The sequence below is a fragment of the Plecotus auritus genome, assembly GCF_963455305.1.
Source record: "Plecotus auritus genome assembly, chromosome: 8".
In the NCBI taxonomy this organism is placed as follows: domain Eukaryota; kingdom Metazoa; phylum Chordata; class Mammalia; order Chiroptera; family Vespertilionidae; genus Plecotus; species Plecotus auritus.
The window spans coordinates 82,904,567-82,924,412 of record NC_137782.1 but is presented as its reverse complement, the minus strand read 5'-3'; the positions used below and the strand labels follow the sequence as shown (position 1 = coordinate 82,924,412).

At 42.5% G+C, this 19,846-nt stretch overlaps 1 protein-coding gene and 1 pseudogene across 4 annotated transcripts in view; both read left to right on the top strand.

The window, feature by feature from the left end:
- The window catches only part of RALGAPA2 (Ral GTPase activating protein catalytic subunit alpha 2), a gene marked incomplete at its 3' end in the record, with an annotated part of 304,312 nt that overhangs the window by 152,270 nt on the left and 132,196 nt on the right, over positions 1-19,846 (top strand). For all 3 annotated transcript variants that reach the window (XM_080683050.1, XM_080683051.1, XM_080683049.1), the window contains 2 exons: positions 14,028-14,156; positions 19,560-19,688. In XM_080683050.1, coding sequence (XP_080539176.1) covers positions 14,028-14,156; positions 19,560-19,688 — 258 coding nt within the window. The remainder of the gene's footprint in view (positions 1-14,027; positions 14,157-19,559; positions 19,689-19,846) is intronic.
- On the top strand, positions 15,479-15,876 carry LOC308255520 (ras-like GTP-binding protein rhoA; annotated as a pseudogene). Its single transcript has 2 exons — positions 15,479-15,638; positions 15,760-15,876. The product of its transcript is annotated as a ras-like GTP-binding protein rhoA (transcript).

The following is a 19,846-nucleotide window of genomic DNA, read 5'->3' as shown; positions in this document are numbered from 1 at the left end:
TTACAGTATGAATTCAGAGTGATGAAATGTAGAATCTGTCACATAGTGTTATGCCATCAAGTAATATACAGTGGTTTCTATAAGGTTTCATGAGGATGTACAAGCCATAGATTAGACAAAGTTTTACCGAAAATAATTTATTATAACTTTGTTTAGCCATATTGGCTATGGCACTTTAGATACTGCCTCAAAATAATATACTGGCAAGTTTTTTCTTTTCTTTTACAACTCTAAAACTAATAATTATTTTCACTAAGCTACAGATTTAGCCCATTACACCTAAGTAAGGAAAGTAGAAATATGTCGAAGGAAACAGATGGTTGAGGTTTCAGTTATGAGGTTTAGCACATGGGCCGCAAACTTGGTTCCCAGCTTTAAAAGGGTAAGATGATAGCCCTTAAAACCACATGGCCTCATGGGGAAGAATGGGTGACCAAAGTAGCTGAACTCAACGGTTCTGGTTGAGACTCTGGCTCCAGCTACCAACCTCAATGCAGGCATTAACCTTCTGTGGTGGTGAGCTAGCCAGTGTTCATTATCCCAGAACAGCGATTCCCGGGACACAGGGCTTTTGCCACCTCCCCCACTCCAGGAACCAATGTCTAAAGACTTTTTGGTTGTCACAAGATGGGGTGTGAGGTAGTTGGCATCTAGTGGGTAGAGGCCAGGGATGTTGTTAAAGTTCCTGTGATACGTAGATCCAAGCAAAGAATGTAGGATCCCAAGTGTCAATATTGCTCAGGTTGAGAGACCCTGTTCTAAAAGAGGATGTGCGGAGAAGAGGCAGGCAACAGACATTAAATGACAATCTCAGTAATAAAAAAAAGTATAAAAGACTAGCTCTTTCAGTTTAACTGTGGAAATTAAAGCATGCACGAATATAAGAGAGGCAAATGTTCAGGTTGTACTATAAGGCAATTGCCAATATCGAACTGTTTTTCAAAAAAGGGGGAATGCGGTTTTGTATGGTTCAAACTTCAAAAATTCTGTATGTATATTTTAAAAATCAATTAAGTAATACTGGAGTGATCTGATTAGTTCAGTGTCAATATGAAAACATCTGAGATTGGTTTTGTCTGGAAGCTCAATCTCAGTAAGTAGTATAGTCTGTGCCCAAGGCACTGCAAGCTGAATGGAGGCAGGGAGGGGCTCAGGGTGGTTCTACTGCCCCCATGCACGCTGCTTGAGTAGCTGAGAGAAGGAAGAATGACCAGAGAACAGGTTGCATGGTGAAGAGTTGGCACATGGGCACAGGTCATTGCTTTCTTCTAATGTCTGGAGCCATGTCAGGGTGTGTGTGTGTGAGGGGGCGGGGGGTAGGGGGTGGGGACATGGACCAGGCTATCTTACTTCCAGAGCGGGGACTATGTAAAACTCCAGCTCCCCACCAGAGACACTGTCTAACCCGTGTCCTACTCAGGAATGGAGGGTGATGGATGTGAGCCTCTCAAAGTCTAACATATCTGTCCATGGCTATTTCGCCTGGCTGTCGCAGAGGTAGCCTGGGCAAGAGGGTCATCTTTGGAGGTCTCGCACTCAAGTTGCTGTAACCTTGAGTCAGTGACCACATAGCCTTTTCTGGTTTGACTTCAGAGGACTCAGACATTATCTCCAAAGAAGATATATTATTGGCCAATAAGCACATGAAAAGATTTTACATAATAACTCACCAAGGAAATGCAAATCAAAGCCACAGTGAGAAACCACTTTTCACTCACTAGGATGGCTATTATATTTTCTTTTAAAAATGATGAAAAATAACAAATGATGAGGAAGTGGAGAAATTGGAACCCCTCATACATTGCTGGTAAGAATATTAAATGGTGCAGCTGCTGTAGAAAGTTTGGCGGTTCCTCACCATAGTAACCAGCAATTTTACTCCTAGGTATATATTCAAAAGAATTGACAGCAGGTATTCAAAACAAAAACCTATACACAGATTTTCGTAGTAGCACTATTCAGTTACCAAACAGTGGAAACAACCTAAATGTCCACCAATTGATAAAAGGGTAAACAAAATGTGGTCTGTCTATGCAATGGAATATTACTTGGTCATAAAAAGGAATAAAGTATCGCCACATGCTGCAACACCTTGAAAGCATGCCAAGCAAAATAAGAGATTTAAAAAATACAACAAAAATAGCCAACTACATATGACCCATATTCTGAAATGTCCTTGTTAGTCATATCCATAGAGACAAAGTAGATTAGGTTGCCTGGTGGAGGGGGGATGGAAAATAACTGCTAATGGGTAGAGGATTTCAATTTGAGGTAATGAAATATTCTCAAATTAAATAGTGATAGTACATACCTCTCTGAATATACTAAAAACTACTGAGTTGTATACTTTAAGGGGTGAATTTTATTATATGAAAATTATATCTTAACTAGAGGCCTGGTGCATGAAATTCGTCCATGGGGGGGTGTCCCTCAGCCCAGCCAGCACCCTCTCCAATCTGGGACCCCTCGAGGGATATCTGACTGCCCGTTTAGGCCCGAGCCCAGTAGTATCAGGCCTAAACGGGCAGTCGGACATCCCTCTCACAATCCAGGACTGCTGGCTCCCAACTGCTCACCTGCCTGCCTTCCTGATTGCCCCTAACCGCTTCTGCCTGCCAGCCTGATCACCCCCTAACCACTCCCCTGCCAGCCTGTTTGCCCCTAACTGCCCTCCCCTGCAGCCCTGGTCACCCCTAACTGCCCTCTCCTGCAGGCCTGGTCACCCCTAACTGCCCTCGCCTGTAGGCCTGGTCACCCCTAACTGCCCTCCCCTGCAGGCATGGTCCTCCCCAGCAGCTCTCCCCTGCAGGCCTAGGTCCCCCCCAACTGCCCTTCCTTGCAGGCCCAGTCTCCCCCAACTTACCTCCTCTGCCGGCCTGGTCACCCCTAACTGCCCTCCCCTGCAGGCTTGATCGCCCCCAACTACCCTCCCTTGCAGGCCTGGTCCCTCCCAACTGCCCTCCCCTGCTGGCCTGATCACCCACAACTGCCCTCCCTTGCAGGCCTGGTCCCTCCCAACTGCCCTCCCCTGCTGGCCATCTTGTGGTGGCCATCTTGTGTCCACATGGGGTCAGTCATCTTTGACCACATGGGGGCAGCCATCTTGTGTGTTGGAGTGATGATCAATTTGCCTATTATTCTTTTATTAGATAAGTGGATTAGATAGGATAGAGGCCTGGTGCAGGGGTGGGGCCAGCTGGTTTGCCCTGAAGGGTTTCCCGGATCAAGGTGGGGGTTCCCTTGGGGCATGGGTTGACCTGGGCGCGAGGGGCCTGTGGTGGTTTGCAGGCAAGCTACGCCCCCCAGCGACCCAAGCAGAGGTCCTGGGATCTGGGATTTATTTGCCTTCTATAATTGAAACTTTGTAGCCTTGAGTGGAGCACTAGCTGGCCAGGGTGTGCAGAAAGCTTGGCTTCCTCCATCACTGGGGGCAACTCAAGCCTCCTGCTCTCTCCAGCTCCGTGGCTGCTGCCATTTTTGTTGGGATTTATTTATCTTCTATAATTGAAACTTTGTAGCCTTGAGTGGAGGCCTAGGCCGGCAAGGATGTGTGGAAAGCTTGGCTTCCTCCATTACCGGGGAAACCCAAGCCTCCTGCTCTCTCTGGAGCTGCAGCCATCTTGGTTGGGTTAATTTGCATACTCGCTCCTGATTGGCTGGTGGGTGTGGCTTGTGGGTGTGGCGGAGGTACGGTCAATTTGCATATTACTCTTTTATTAGATAGGGTGAAGTGCTTACAAACTAGAAAAAGGGCAGTTAAGATAACCAGGTATAAAATAAAATACAGTTTTTGTAAAATCCATTAATCTCCTACTTTTCCTGGAAAAGTGTTCATCACTCTAAAGGTTAGCAGAGTCTTTCTTCACAGATGTGGGATTAAGTGTAGAGCAATCATCAAAAGTATTCAAGGCTCTCCTTTAGGGCTTAGGGTCGCAGAGATTTTCTTTTCCATCTGCCTGGTTGTCCCATCTCTCCTGGAAAGTCCTGATGCTGTACAAATGGTCAGAGCAACTCCTGTGGCCATCAGAAGTCTGTTATGTATGTCACTCCCTTTCTCCTTTGCATGCTACTGTCAAGGTCTTCTCCATAGCATTTTTTTGTGGTGAGAAGCACGAGGCAATTTTGTTTCTACAGCCACAGAACCAATTATTCTACCTTGTCATGTTTCTCATGGACTTGATAACATAGTTATACTGAGAGAAGTCGCATCCATGCGACATTTATAAAAATACCTGCTTTTTCTGCAAGCAGATTACACAAAGATAATGTCAAGGACATAGCACAATTTCTTGGCTTGGATCTTGAAAATAATTTTTAGCTTTGTCCTGCGGCATTTTTATCTCCATGGACTTTTCTATGAGCGCATTGCGTGGGACATGATCTGCTTTTTTTTTTTTTTTTTTTAAATAAATCTTTATTCAGATTATTACAATTATTTCTCCTTTTTCCCCCCATAGCTCCCCTCCACCCCTTTCCCACCCCACCTTCTGCCCTTACCTCCCCACCACTGTCCTCATCCATAGGTGTATGATTTTTGTCCATTCTCTTCATGAACCTCCCATACCCCTTTCCCCCTGAGAATTATCAGTCTACTCCCTTTCTATGCCCCTGATTCTATTATATTCACCAGATTATTCTGCTCCTCAGGTTTTTAATTCACTTGATTTTTAGGTTCGCTTGTTGATAGATATGTATTCGTTGTTCATAATTTTTATCTTTACTTTTTTCTTCTTCCTCTTCTTTAAGAATACCTTTCAGCATTTCATATAATACTGGTTTGGTGGTGATGAACTCCTTCAGCTTTTTCTTATCTGTGAAGCTCTTTATCTGCCCTTCAATTCTGAATGATAGCTTTTCTGGGTAGAGTAATCTTGGTTGTAGGTTCTTGCTATTCATCACATTAAAAATTTCTTGCCACTCCCGTCTGGCCTGCATAGTTTCTTTTGAGAAGTCAGCTGACAGTCGGATGGGTGCTTTCTTGTAGGTAATTAACTGTTTTTCTCTTGCTGCTTTTAATATTCTCGCTTTGTCTTTTGCTCTTGGCATTTTAATTATGATGTGTCTTGGTGTGGTCCTCTTTGGATTCCTTTTGTTTGGGGTTCTGTGGGCTTCCTGGACTTGTAAGTCTATTTCTTTCACCAGGTGGGGGAAGTTTTCAGTCATTATTTCTTCAAATAGGTTTTCAGTATCTTGCTCTCTCTCTTCTTCTGGCACCCCCATAATTCTGATGTTGGTACGCTTGAAGTTGTCCCAGAGTCTTCTTACATTATCTTCAACTTTTTGGATTTTTTTTTTTGCTTTTTGCTTTTTCGGTTGAGTGTTTTTTGCTTCTTTGTATTTCAATTCTTTGACTTGATTCTTGTGTTCCTCTATTCTGTTTCTGGGTCTCTGTATAATATTTTTTATTTCAGTCAGTGTATGTTTAATTTCTAGTTGGTCCTTTTTCATATCTTCGAGGGTCTCATTATATTTATCGGCCTTTTCTAGGATATTCTTAAAAAGTCTTATAACGGTGGTTTTGAATTCTATATCCAGTCGTTTGTTTTCCTCCATTTCTTTCGTTTGTGATCTGATTCTTTGACCCCGCATTTTCACTGATTCCCTGAGTTGGTAAGGTAGATATTTGTGCTAGGTTTCCAATATGGCCCAGTGGGTCTGCTTCCCCAGTTAACCTGAGGTGGACACTCTTGGTGCACCCCTTTGTGGACTGTGTGTACAGCCTTGTTGTAATTAAGTCTTTATTGTTGTTGGTATCACTGGGAAGAATTGACCTCCGGGTCAGTTGGCTGTAAGGATCAGCTGTGTCTATGCTGGGAGAAGCCCGGTGCTGGAGACAGCCCTATAGGATTAGACTTGCCAAATTGCAATAGCCTCTGTGCTCAGCTTGGATGGGGTGGAGCCTCAGTCTTGGCTTCCTGTCAGCCCCGCCCCTGCGCGCACGTGCGCTTTCAGTCCTCCGCCTTCCCCAGCTCGAGTCTCCGCCTGAGAGTCCAGACTCCCCCCACAAGAGCATGGGTCCCCAGGGGCTCGCCTGGAACCGGGGTTCACTGCAGTCAGAACTGGGGCACAGTGCCGTCAGGAGCCTCTGACTCCCCTCCACCAGGGAAAGCCCGCGGCAACCTCCGCAGCCCTTGTGCGCACCGGCGCGGGCACGCTTTCAGTCCTCCGCCTTCCCCGGCTCCCGAGTCTCCGCCCGAGAGTCCAGACTCCCCCACAAGAGCGTGGGTCCCCAGGGGCTCGCCTGGAACTGGGGTTCACTGCAGTCAGAACTGGGGCTCAGTGCAGTCAGAATCCTCTGACTCCCCTCCACTAGGGAAAGCCTGTGGCAACCCCCGCAGCCTTTGTGCGCACCGGCGCGCGCGCGCGTGTGCACTTTCAGTCCTCCGCCTTCCCCGGCTCCCGAGTCTCCGCCCGAGAGTCCAGACTCCCCCCACAAGAGCGTGGGTCCCCAGGGGCTCGCCTGGAACCGGGGTTCACTGCAGTCAGAACTGGGGCTCAGTGAAGTCAGGATCCTCTGACTCCCTTCCACTAGGGAAAGCCTGTGGCAACCTCCGCAGCCTTTGTGCGCACTGGCCCGCGTGCGCCTTCAGACTTCTGCCTTTCCCAGCTCGAGTCTCCGCCCGAGAGTCCAGACTCTTCCCGTAAGAGCGTGGGTCCCCAGGGGTTCGCCCGGAATTGGGGTTCAGTGCAGTCAGAACTGGGGTTCAGTGCGGTCGGAGGCTTCCTTCCCCCTTCCGCCAGAGGAAGTCAGCCAGGCTCTCAGCCGCCCTTCCTCTCTGCGCGCACAAAGCCCCTTTGCCGTACCTCCAATTCTCTGTGAGCTTTTCTCCTTCCTTCTAGTTGTAGAATTTTCACTCAGCCTGCTTTCCTGTGGTTCTGGATGGTGTCCGTTCTGTCTTTTAGTTGTAGTTTTGAAATTGTTGTGCGAGGCAGCAGTTTAGGTGTTTACCTATGCCGCCATCTTGGTTTCTCCTCCGATCTGCTTTTTTTAAAGGACATATTATAAAGGCTTTATTTTTATCAATGAAAAATGCTACCTGAACCAAAGTAAAGCATGAAGAGGCCAGGTAGCCTCCTGTGGTATGTAGAGGATGCCTGTGACGGAGCAGACTCACCAGTAGAAGCAAGAGCACCAGGCTATGGGACTTTGAGGGCTCTTCAGATTGGTTCTTCTGGTAACTAAAACCTTTTGGCCACTCAGCATTTCTGAGCTTTGCCAATAGGACAATAACTGAGACAGTAAAACCTCAATATGACGAACTAATTCAGGTGAGGGAACATCTACTAAAGCCCAAAGTCTGTCATATAAAAAGTAGGTTTTCTGAATGCTTATCCTATATAATAAAGAGGTAATATGCAAGTTGACCCTCACGTGCTCACAATATGGCTGCCTATGACCAGGACAGCAGGAGGGTTAGTGAGGGACGACCAAACGACTGAACAGCAGGCTGCTTGGGGCGACCAGGCTGGTGGCGGGGGCGGGGGCAGTTGGGGCAACCAGGCCAGCAGTGGGGGCAGTTGGGGGCAACCAGGCCAGCAGGGGGGGGGGCAGTTAGGGATGACCAGGCCAGCAGATGGGGGCAGTTGGGGGCGAGCAGGCTGGCAGGGGGGGCAATTAGGAGTGACCAGCTAGCAGGGAGGGGGCAGTTGGGGCGACCTGGCTGGCAGCGGGGGGCAGTTAGGGGTGACCAGGCCAGCATGGGGGGCAGTTAGGGGTGACCAGGCCAGCAGGAGGGGGTCCGTTAGGGGCAGCCAGGCAGGCAGGCAGGTGAGCGATTAGAAGCCAGTGGTCCAGGATTGTGAGAAGGATGTCCAACTGCCTGTTTAGGCCCCATCTCTGGGATCAGGCCTAAACCGGTAGTCAGACATTCCCCAAGGGGTCCCGGATTGGAGAGGGTGCAGGCTGGACTGAGGGGACCCCCCTCCCGTGCACTAATTTTGTGCACCGGGCCTCTAGTCCTATATAATAAAAGCCTAATATGCAAATTGACCAAATGGTGGAACAACTGGTCGCTATGACGTGTACTGACCACCAGGGGCAAGATGCTCAACACAGAAGTTGCCCCCAGCCCGCAGCCCCCAGGTCAGCCAAGGCAGGTGCCAGGGGGGCCCCAATCACCCTGCCGGTCGCCCCACAGATCAGCCTTGATCGCTGGCCAGGCCTAAGGACCCTAACCATCTACGAATTTCATGCATCAGGCCTCTAGTGTTAAAAAATTGACAAATTAGTTTGTTTACCTGTTTTTACTTGTGTAGACATGTTGGTGTAATTAAAATCATGTAGGAAACGTTTAATTGCACAGAAAAGTTTTCTATATGTACTACTATAATTTTAAACTGCATTCACCAGACACCAGGAGTAAAGAAATGCACACGGCTGGCGCATAGCTTAGTACACTTGGGAACATCATCCGGCAGGCACAGGCATTAAAATTGCTGCTGAAAGTCACACCACTCCACAACAGAACCAATTACCTCAAGCCATACTGTGTGATCATGTGCTAATCACTCCCCAAACATTGTTCACTAGCAGTGACTCTTGGATTTAAATATGTAATTATAGTTGTAGATTTGTAATATTTATTCATGTCAGTGAAATTACTACAGGGTTTTTTCCAATATATGACCTATTTGCTAAAATTTGTTAAATATGACAGTGAATCAATAACAAAAAGTAACCTGTTAATTTAATTATAAGCAAATGTTGGTTAAAGGTATTTTAAAATTAACAGGGTGTTAATTTTCACTTATGACATGCAAATCGGAAATTTTGTCCATTAAATCTGAAGTCCATTAAATTAAGGTCTGCAAAATCGAGGGTTTACTATGTATTTAGAAAACTGCAAGATTGTGGCTATTTTTGAATTGTTAAAGGAAGCTTAAATTATTTGCAGGTTTAGTGCTAAAAATATCCCTTTGTATTCAAATTTTGTGATAATTAAATTGCACTTGGATGTGGTATAAGTCATACTTTTTTAATTAATCAGATTAATAGGATAAGCAGATCTGAACATTACCCATTTTACCAAATAAGAGCTTCCTATAGAATTTTCTATGCTAAAGACAGGTATCTTCTTTGAAAAATAACGATGAAGTCATTTATTATGTAGCATTTTGGGTTTCTTAAAGTAGAAAGTTAAAGGAGGAGTTCAGTGATTTTGCATACATAGGTTTCATTTCTTAACTGTTCTGCTTGGCCTCTGGAAGGTCCGAGTGACTTTAGGTGGAATAACCGGATCTGTTTGCTCCCGAGGATCAGGCGAGTTCGCCAAGGAGAGGCAGGGAGACAGATGGCTGGCTATTATGTTACAGCCATCATCTGCTGGGCCCTGAGCAAATATTAAGTGAATAATATATATGTAATTGGTGTGAAAGTACAGTTGCAATATTTCTAATTCTGTTTGAAGGATAGCGACTTCTTGAACATTTGTATTTTGTAGAATATATTGAAATGTCTTTGTTTACAGGGTTAATCCATTTTAAACTATTTTAAAGTGAACATTTTTCCCTTATTTTTGACACCACTGTGCAATATTTTGAATTGAAATGGCCTGTAATGGCCCCTTTTTCCCCATAACAACACGAGCACTAAATTATAGCTGTGCAATTATGTAAACAATGGAAATGCTTCCAGAATGAATCCTTCCTTTTAAATTTTCATTTTGTGTAATTGTTGGAAGGTTTGGAACCATAATAAACAAAATTATTTTACACATTTGTCGTTCTAAAGGTCAATTATAAGAGAACTAAAGAAACTACACTATGCAAAATGAATAAACCAATTTCTGTTGCCATCACCATATGTTTTCTTCTTATCACTTACGGTTTTTCCAGTTACTGTGTACATAGCATTCAATTAAAGCGATTCATTTACCCGGCTGAATGTGGTTTGTGTTTATAGAACTGTGCTTTGGAGGAGAGGAAACAACACGCCTCTGTTTGAATTACCTGATTTTTTGTAAGATCGGTGATAAGAGACAGATGTTCTCACCAGTTACTTTCTCATAAACCTGAATGTTTTGATAAACTGCAAATTCACAATTACCATCTTACAATCTGGTTTTCACATTCGGTGTAGCATGTGTGTGGACTTTCAACCAAAAACAAGAGAAAAATAACAGTTTTGTGGTCTGTTCACTATATTGCAACATTTTGAAGAATGAATTTTATTTCCCTTGAAGAGTTTTGTTTATGTTTTAAACTGGTCAATTTTCAAGAGTGAACAATTTCTGTTTTAAAGTACATTTTTCATTGAGCTTATTGCTTAGCTTATTGTTTTTAGTCTGTGTAAGTGTGAAAAAGAAACTAATTTTTGCTACCAGATTAATTTGTTTGGGGTAAATTCTCGAACTCCTTAAAAAAAATGGAACCTAGGAAATCTAAAAACATCAGTTCCCTGTTTTTATTTCACCTATACACTCTGGCTAATTGTTGTAATGCTTTGCTAAGGATGTTATTTAAGGTATTAATTTCTAGAGTTTTTTAATTTCTGGGATAATGTAATTTAAGAGACTTATATGTGCCACCTTTGAAATGTTTTAAAATGTTCGTTCTGAATATCAGCAAAACAATAGTTCACATAATTCTACAAAGTGACTTCTAGAAAGTGAAATCTTTCATAGTCCTTTCATTTGTGACAAAACAATTTTTTCACTTGTCACTCTTTACTTCTGTATGGCCCTTTTCATTTTACAGAGGCCTGTATTCATATCTAGTGTACCATTAGACAGCTCTCTAAAGGGAAATCATCCCATTTTATGGAAGAGAAACATGAAGCTCTAGACATGATCTGCCATGATCACATATTCTAGTGGTCGCAGTTCTAGCGGGACATTTCCCACTAGTGGTCACAATGAAGGTAGCTCTAGAGGAGGGGTCCTCAAACTTTTTAAACAGGGGGCCAGTTCACTGTCCCTCAGACCATTGAAGGGCCAGACTATAGTTTAAAAAAAAAAAACTATGAACAAATTCCTATGCGCACTGCGGGCCCGGGATGAGTCGGCTGCTAAGCAGGACAAGCAGTGGCACCCGGCCGGCCGGATAAATGTCCTCGGCGGGCCGCATGTGGCCCGCGGGCCATAGTTTGAGGACCCCTGCTCTAGAGCATCAAATTGCCTGGTGGGAATAATGACCGCTTTCCAGTCCTTTGGACTTGCCTTGATAGTACGTCTGGAGTGGGTACAGATCTTCTATCCTTCTAGGATGCAAACCACCTTTTAATAAGGAGAGCTTCCGTCAGACAGCAACAGTTAGCAAAAATTCAGTAGTCTTGGTTTGCTGTTATTGTATTGATCTAAGGGTTATTTTCTGTTTATGAGACAACTTACTAGTTTTCCAGAATAATCTTATTTAAGTTCAAAAATATGTTACTTTGAAAAACAGATAAATAATAATCACTTTGGATGTGGACATGTCAATAGCATGAGGTTGTACATGAATAATTGACATTTGGGAAGCTGTGAAGCAAGGTTCAGAGTGTCGAGATTTTTTATATTTCCAAAGATCCCAGTTATAGCCATGAAGGTGAAAGAGGATTCTACTAGAAATGAGGGGAGTATTTTGTGGATGTTCCTTTACTGGGAAAACACAGCTGCTCTCTTTTTAGTACCACACAGTTATTCCTAATTTTAAAATGTCTTCACGAAGAGAAAAATCTTTGGGTTGTTCCATTTCAGTGTGGATAAGCAAAATTAGCAGGTAGATGGCCATAATTTGGCTCACTGGCCATATATTGCCCTCTTTAACCTGCACATTAACCTACTCCAGTGCCATCTTTAGCTGGCCAGGGCAGCACAGGCCCCTGCTTCTCATTGGGACTCCGTCTTACGTGGGTGGCAGAGCAGGGTAGGCTAGCCATCTGTTATTTTGCACTCTCTTTCCAATCTTCTTGCCCACAGAAACAGGTAGTTGATGTGACTGGCCACGGCCCAGAGGCAGGGGGGTCGTGTGACTTTACCTCGGCTACACACATTTCTGCTGTCTTTAGCATCAATGCCAACGTAGTGATTTTTTGTGAATGCCCCATTTACAGGTCATTGTCTTTACACATACGAATCTCTTGAAGCAAAATGGATTTCATTTACAAATTTCAGCTTTAGCTTATTAAAGGATTTAGTTCATAATTACCATAAACTTATCCCAGAAAAACATTTTATAATTAAAATTCTGAATTCCAGTTGTGAAAAATGGCTTATTTAAGTGTGGGCTAAAGATTTTAAAAAATTAAAGTGTTCAAGGCTTAGTTCTTCATCTCAACAGATGGAATTAACACTATAAACATAAAGTTAACATCATGGTTGTTTGCATTATTAATCTTCAAATGCATGGCATTCTGCTACCTTGCTAGCCAGGTTTGCACGAATCCTTTCATTGCAGCATATGTCAACAGAAATGTGCTCCCATCTGCTGCTGGATAGCTTGATGCCTGATATTCCGAGACAAGGCCCAGCACAATGCGTACCTCTGTGAGTAATTACAGGTGTGTGGTGAGGAGCCCAGGGCATTAATCAGAGGCTTAATTATGAAAAAGGTGGATCTTTTGTTCCACTCTTGGAGCATGAGTTTACCACACACTTTCTAAACTGCAGCATCCATCTGCTCAGCCCCTTAGAATGTTTGCCTTGGCTGATACGGACGCTAAAGTGTATCAAAGGACGTGATTAAAGCAGGTTTAAACATTAACTTGCAAGAAGTGTGGTTCAGGTTTTTCTTTCCTTCCTTCCTTTTATCTGTCTGTCCATCTATTTATCTATCTACCTATTTATGTTTGGCATAAGAAAAAGCTTGCTGAAATTCTAAAACTTTAGTGCTTGCTGAACTCTTTATCGTACATATATGAGCTCTAATAGAATAAGCATTGTACAGTCTTTTTAAAGAAAGAATATAAAAACAGCACAATTTTTAGAAACTTAATGAGTCCACTGTGTAAGGAAAAATATTAGTCTTAAATGTAAACCCAAAAATTCTCTTTTTAGATAAGAAATTGTTAAGTGAGGTTATTTTTATTACAAAGGACGTTTTTATAATACAGCATGTTGCTACTACCTTGCTCTAATTTAATCAAATGAAATTTGGATTATTTTGAAGGGTTTTTGAAATAGCCACACTAAAATCTGAGAAAAGAACTCAGATTTTAAAAAATTTTGCTTCTTGCTTTTTGAGACTAACTGTAAGTTGTATAACTACAAGTAACATAACTATAGTACTTGAGCATGTTTGATTAATGAGCATTGCCTAGAATTGCATTAAAGAAGTTTTTGGTTTTCTTACTAAGCTCCCTTGCATACACACACTCACACAGATGGTTTCATAGATGTGGCCTGACCATGGGTGGCATGAATTCTGTCCAGTGGAGTCCTGGTCTGGTCTGCCATAGGCCAGCCAGCCACCCACCAGGGAGAGGCTGTGGCAGACACAGGAGCGCCCGGTGTCTGGGCAGTTGGTGGCCTGCATGCTGTGAAAACGCTACTGCTGCACGTTGCAATGTACTTCGCAATCACACTTACACTCAGAGCCACACCAACTTCCTGCCCTTGGAGAATGAGCGATCAGAGCACTACCATGGCACATGAAATTGTTTAATGTGGAATCACCTGACAAATCAATAAAAATTTCCATCTCTTTGTCTGCTTTAAGATTTTTTAATGTAACAATATGCCGAACTTTTGAAAATCGAAGAATTTGGAAAGGGCTATATAAACAGAGGTCTTATTTGTATATTTACCTCAGTGCTCCCTTAGCTTGTCCAAGGAGCTCACCTATAGGTGGAAGATAAGAAGTGTCTAGTCCCAATGCCACAATTCAGATTTTGGACAAGTCATCTTACAGTTTAGTGTCTCGATTCTTTTACTTGTAAAATGGTACAATAGCTCTTAGACGAACTCACCTCCAAGTGTCCGTTTTACTGAGACATTTCTATGATCTGCGCCCTCTTAAGTTACCACACAGGGGTCATGTACAGACTAACTGCCTCCTTTGGAATTTTGTTCTTGAACGTGACAGTTGTGTTTTCTCCCCTTCCCTTTTAGGATATCTTAAATACCATTATAAAGCACTGTCCATCCCGCTTTTTCTCCCTGGGTTTGCCTGGCTTCTCAATGCTGGTGGGGGACTTCATCACGGCTGCTGCCAGGATCCTCAGGACAGACATGCTGGCGGTGAGTATGACAATGCTCAGCATCCACGTTCCCAGGAGGCTTCACAGTCGCTAACAAGGTTCAGATTTCTCCACTCTTAACAGGTGTTGACTCATTAGTGCAATGTGAAACTGGGCTCTCGGGTAGATGCCCTGGCAGCTGATGTGTGAAATTGTAGGATAAGATGACACACTGCTATTGGAAAGGCGTTTCATCAAAAGGCCAGAGTGTGAAAAATCATCCTCACTAATATTTTCAGCTCATTCACACAGTCAGAAGCAGGACTTGTCTCTTAGAATCTTACTAGCATTTGCTAGTAAATGGCACAGACATAGATGTCTATAATAAAGAGAGAATTTTAAGTGTCTGTTATCAGTAATGTTTGTTTTTCATTATTGTCTTGGTTATTAGAAGTCTAGTAGGAACTGTCTTCTTAAAATGTTAGAGCATAAAGAGATGTCCGTAATAAAGATAGAATTTTGAGTGTACATTATTATTTTCTTTGTTAATCCTCACACAAAGATATTTCTTCCATTGATTTTTAGAAAGAGTGGAAGGGAGGAAGGGATAGGGAGAAAAAGAAAGAGAGAGAAACATCAATGTTAGAGAGACACATTGATTGGCTGCCTCCCGCACGTGCCCCATCCGGGGATCCAACCTGCAACCCAGGTACATGCCCCTGACCAGGAATCGAACCCACAACCCTTCGGTGCATTGGCCGACATTTCAACCGATGGGCAGCACCGGCCAGGGCGAGTGTACATTATTAGTAAAGTTTTCCTCATTATTGTGTAAGTTGTTAGAAGTCTAGTATAAAATATTTTTAAATGTTAGAACACTAACATTTTAACTAGAAAATGAATATATATTTTCTTATTAATGTGGAGAATTCCTGTACTAAAAAAATTAGAAGAAAGTAGACTGACTAAATGGGTATTCAGAGCTACAAAAAGTATTTATTTGTAATCTCCACATTTACCTCGCCTACTAGGGCAGTGTCTCAGTGCCTATTGAGAGAACAGTCTTATGCATTTAAATTTAAAGAGCTTCTCACATTTGTGCTCAGTATAACTGTTACTTTTTCAGATTCATTTTTTCCTCTTCAAATGCTGTAAATAAAATTCGCTTTACTGGTCTACTGCTCTCCACCCTTGCTTGCTCGAGCTCCTCCTGCCGCCGCTGTTCTCATCGGGTCTCCCATTAGTCCACTGCTGCCTCCTCAGCCATCTGCCCTAGTCTCCGAGGCTGCAGTGGGAGCCATTGCCTGAGTGCTTCTCATCTGAGACGTTCAAGGCACTTTGCAGAACTTTTGCCACACAGGCCTAGCAGCATATTAGAAAGCAATGCCTGCCATCCGGAAGAAATTTGTGATTGTTGGTGATGGAGCCTGTGGCTAGACTTGCTTCTCATCATTTTAGCAAGGCCCAGTTAGTTCCCAGAGGTGTCTATATACCTACGGTGTTTGAGAATTATGTGGCCTATATTGAAGTGGATGGAAAGCAAGTAGAGTTGGCTTTGTGGGACACAGCTGGGCAGGAAGATTATGATCGCTTGAGGCCCCTCTCCTTCCCGGACACCAGTGTTATACTGATGTGTTTCCCCATTGATAATCCTGAGAGTTTAGAGAACATCCCACAAAAATGAACTCTGAAAGTCAAGCATTTCTGTCCCAACCTGCCCATCATCCTGGTTGGGAACAAGAAGGATCTTTGGAATGATGAGCACTCAGGGCAGGAGCTAGCCAGATGAAGCAGGAGCCGGTAAACCTGGAAGAAGGCAGAGATATGGCACACAGCATTGGCGCTTTTAATTACATGTAGTGTTCAGCAAAGACTGAAGCTGAGTGAGGGAAGTTTTTGAAATGGCACAGGAGCTGCTCTGCAAACCAGACGTGAGGAAAAAAAAATCTGGGTGCCTTGTCTTGTGAAACCTTGCTGCAAGCACAACTCTCATGCAGTTCAACTGGAAGTGCTGTTTATTAACCTTAGTGTATGATTACTGGCCTTTTTCTTTTATCTGCTAGAGGCCCAGTGCATGAATTTGTGCACCAGTGGGGTCCCTCTCCTGGCCTGTGGGATTGGGCTGAAACCAGCTCTCCGACATTTCCCGAGGGGTCCCAGATTGCAAGAGGGCACAGGCTAGGCCGAGGGACCCCACCAGTGCACAATTGGGGCTGGGGAGTGATGCAAGAGGTTGGCCAGCCAGGGAGGGACCATGGGAGGTCTCCAGGGCGTGTCCAGCCTGTCTCGCTCAGTCCCGATCAGCCGGACCCCAGCAGCAAGCTAACCTACCAGTCAGTGCGTCTGCCCCCTGGTGGTCAGTGCACGTCATAGCGACTGGTTGACTGGACGACTGTCTGCTCCCTGGTAGTCGGTGCACGTCATAGCAAGCAGTTGAGCGGCCTTAGCATATTATGCTTTGATTGATTGAACGGACAACCAGGCGACCAGACACTTAGCATATTAGGCTTTTATTATATAGGATAATTTACCTAAGATTACAAATCAGAAATCATCTTACTACCAGTATTTAGAAGCCAACCATGATTATTAATGATGTCCAACCCACCTGACACACTGGGTCCTCTGACACCCCTCTCACAGCCCTCCTCAGCCTCCCACCTGGCACACCAAGGAATTTCTTAACTTCTTGCTTCTTTCTAGAAAGAGAGTTAGTCTGTAACTACTTCATAACTAACACATCTTGCCTATCATCTGTCAGCTGCAAGATACCCTGGTGAGTCACCACTTCTGAACTTTCTCTTGAACAGACTTCATTGGCATAGCTCTGTAGTGGGCATCCAGTGTTTGCAAAATGTGCTCAGCCTTCTAGTCCAGGACTTTTGTTTGCTGGGATATTTTTGATTACTGCTTCAGTTTCATTTCTGCTTCTACCCATTCAGGTTTTCTCATTCTTCCCGATTTAGTTTTGGAAGATTGCATGTGTCTAGGAATTTGTCCATTTCACCCAGGTTGTCCAGTTTGTTGGCATATGGTTGTTCATACTATGTCCTTATAATCCTTTGTATTTCGGTTATGTCACTTGTTACTTTGCCTGTTTCATTTCTGATTTTATGTATTTGGGTCCTCTCTCTTTTTTTCTTGATGAGTCTGATTAAAAGTTTGTCAATCTTGCTTATCTTTTCAAAGAACCAGCTCTTGGTTTCATTCATCTTTCGTATTGTTTCTTTTTTTGTTTGTTTTGTTGTTGTTGTTTTTTAGTCTCTATGTCATTTATTTCCACTCTGATCTTTATTATTTTCTTCCTTCTACTTATTCTGCACTTTTCTTATTGTTCTCTTTCTAATTCTTTTAGTTGTAGGGTTAAACTGTTTATTTGAGCTTTTTCTTATAGCTTGAGGTAGGCCTTTAATGCTGTGAACTTCCCTCCTAGGACTGCTTCTGCTATTGCTAATACATTTTGGGTTGTTGTATGTTCATTTTCACTTGTTTCCAGGAAGTTTATGATTCCTTTCTTGATCTCATTGGTAATCCATTCATTGTTACATACTATTTAGCCTCAGTGTGCTTGAACGTTTTTGAGTGTTTTTATTGTAGTTGATTTCTAGTTTGATGCCATTGTGATCTGAGAAAATGCTTGATATGATTTCTGTCTTCTTGAATTTGTTAAGAATTTTTTTTCTAGCATTTAAGAATGTTCCATGTGCACTTAAGAAGAATGCCACTTTTGGATGATATGCTCTGTAGATATCAATTAAATCCATCTGATCTATTGTGTCATTTAAGTTTGCTGTTTCCTTGATTTTTGTCTGGAATAACTATCTAGTGATGTCATTGGGATGTTAAAGTCCCTTACTATGACTGTATTGCTATCAATCTCTTCCTTAAAGTCTTCTAAGACTTTTAAAAATATATATAGGTACTTCTATGTTGGGTGTCTATATATTTACAAGGGTTACATTTTCTTGTTGTAGCAAACCCTTTAGTATTATGTGGTGACCTTCTTTGTCTCTTTTTATGGCCTTTGTTTAGAAGTCTATTTTGTCAGACCTAAGTATTGCCTTGTTAATATCTCGGGAAATTGTTCTGTGAATATTTTTGTGAGGTTTTTGTTTGTTTATTTTTGTTTGCTTATTTCTGTTGCTAGTGAAATGGACAGTTAGCACAATCTTTAAATATAAATAGGCCATTAAAAGTGCTATTGCTAAGGATGTAAAAGAAACAATGATCACAGGTCATTGAAGAGGTAAAGAAAACCCAAAACTGTTGTTGATTTGAATAAAGGAAAAGCAGTTAGCCTGTGACAGCATTTCGGAGACATGATAAGTGAAAAAGCTAAGATGCTGCATGCCAGCTTCCTGAAAGACACCCCTAGAATGAGTGCTGCAAGTGATTCATTTAAGGCTAGTAGGGGGTGGTTTGATAAAGTTAAGAAAAGAAGTGTTTGCTTATAGATTAAACAATACATTAGACATCTAAAGCCAAATATTACAATTTTACACCTAAGAAAGGTTAAAACAGGGAATCATTTGGGGGGCTGGTACAAAGTAATTCAATTTACATTATTTCTAATGCAAAAAAATGATTCAGTCTTCGAGCAGATTGATTCTGGAACAGCCTTCTGGAACTGAATTAACACATTAAGGATGGATCATGAGAATTCTCGCTTCATACTAGTATAACACAGTCTCTTACAAAGTATCATACTTCAAAAAGATATTAGCTTGTAAGAACATGTAATAAATAACTTCAAAATGCAATAGGTATTTAATTTTAAAGCATGCCTTTAACATTTATGTAAAACGTTTTTTGTACTCGTTCAATAGAAACTTATTTGGTCACTGGGTAAAGCTAGCAATAAAACTACTGGTCCGCAATGTGTTAAGTTCAAGAACTGAGGTTCCACTGTATACCTAATTTCAGTAATGACAAACAAGTGGTCTTGTACCTCACTGTATGTCAGACACTATATTTTGCTAAGCATTTCTTGGTGAATCGGGAAATTAGGTAGATGGTGTTGTCTCTCTTTCTCTACCTTCTGATAGCCCAACCCCTTTTCCTTTTGAATTTTCCTTAACTGTCTTTACAGCAAAACTAATATTAAGTTGATATAATTTACCCTGCTTTGTCAAGAACATAAGACTAAAAAAAAAAACTACAAAAAATGGAAAGCAGTCATGAGAGAGTTAATCCGCAGACCGCTGTTCACAATGATTGTTTATATCCAAGTATAGTGATATTTTTCATTCCGTGGAAGTTAGCTTTTTCATTTAGGCAAATCTCTCCTGCGTAAGTAAGTATTCACCTGCGGGAGAATAACCAGGCATAATTTGATGTTTTTTATCTAAGATAAAATAATTATAAAGATTCCCTTTCATGGTCATAAAATAAGTAAAACATGTGTCTCTTACTTAAAGTTTCTAACTTATAAGAAGAAAAATGTGTTTCCCTTTCTTGTGTGCAGGCCCCTCGTTCAGAAGCTCTCACCATTCTTGGTTCTCTCGTCTGCTTTCCCAACGTCTACCAGAAGATCCCTCTGCTGCAGTCCGTGCCGGAAGTTGGTGAAGTCATCACAGGAACTGAAGATGTCAAGGTACATAATGCACTTGACTAAATCTCAAGTTTAGAACTTTACCATTCTAGCTCAATGGCTGTCTATTCCATTATTACACAGTGACCTGATTATCTGAAAGTTTTGTTATATCATTTAAATGTTTCAATAGTTGAGTTTTTTAGAGGGCTGTTTTAAGG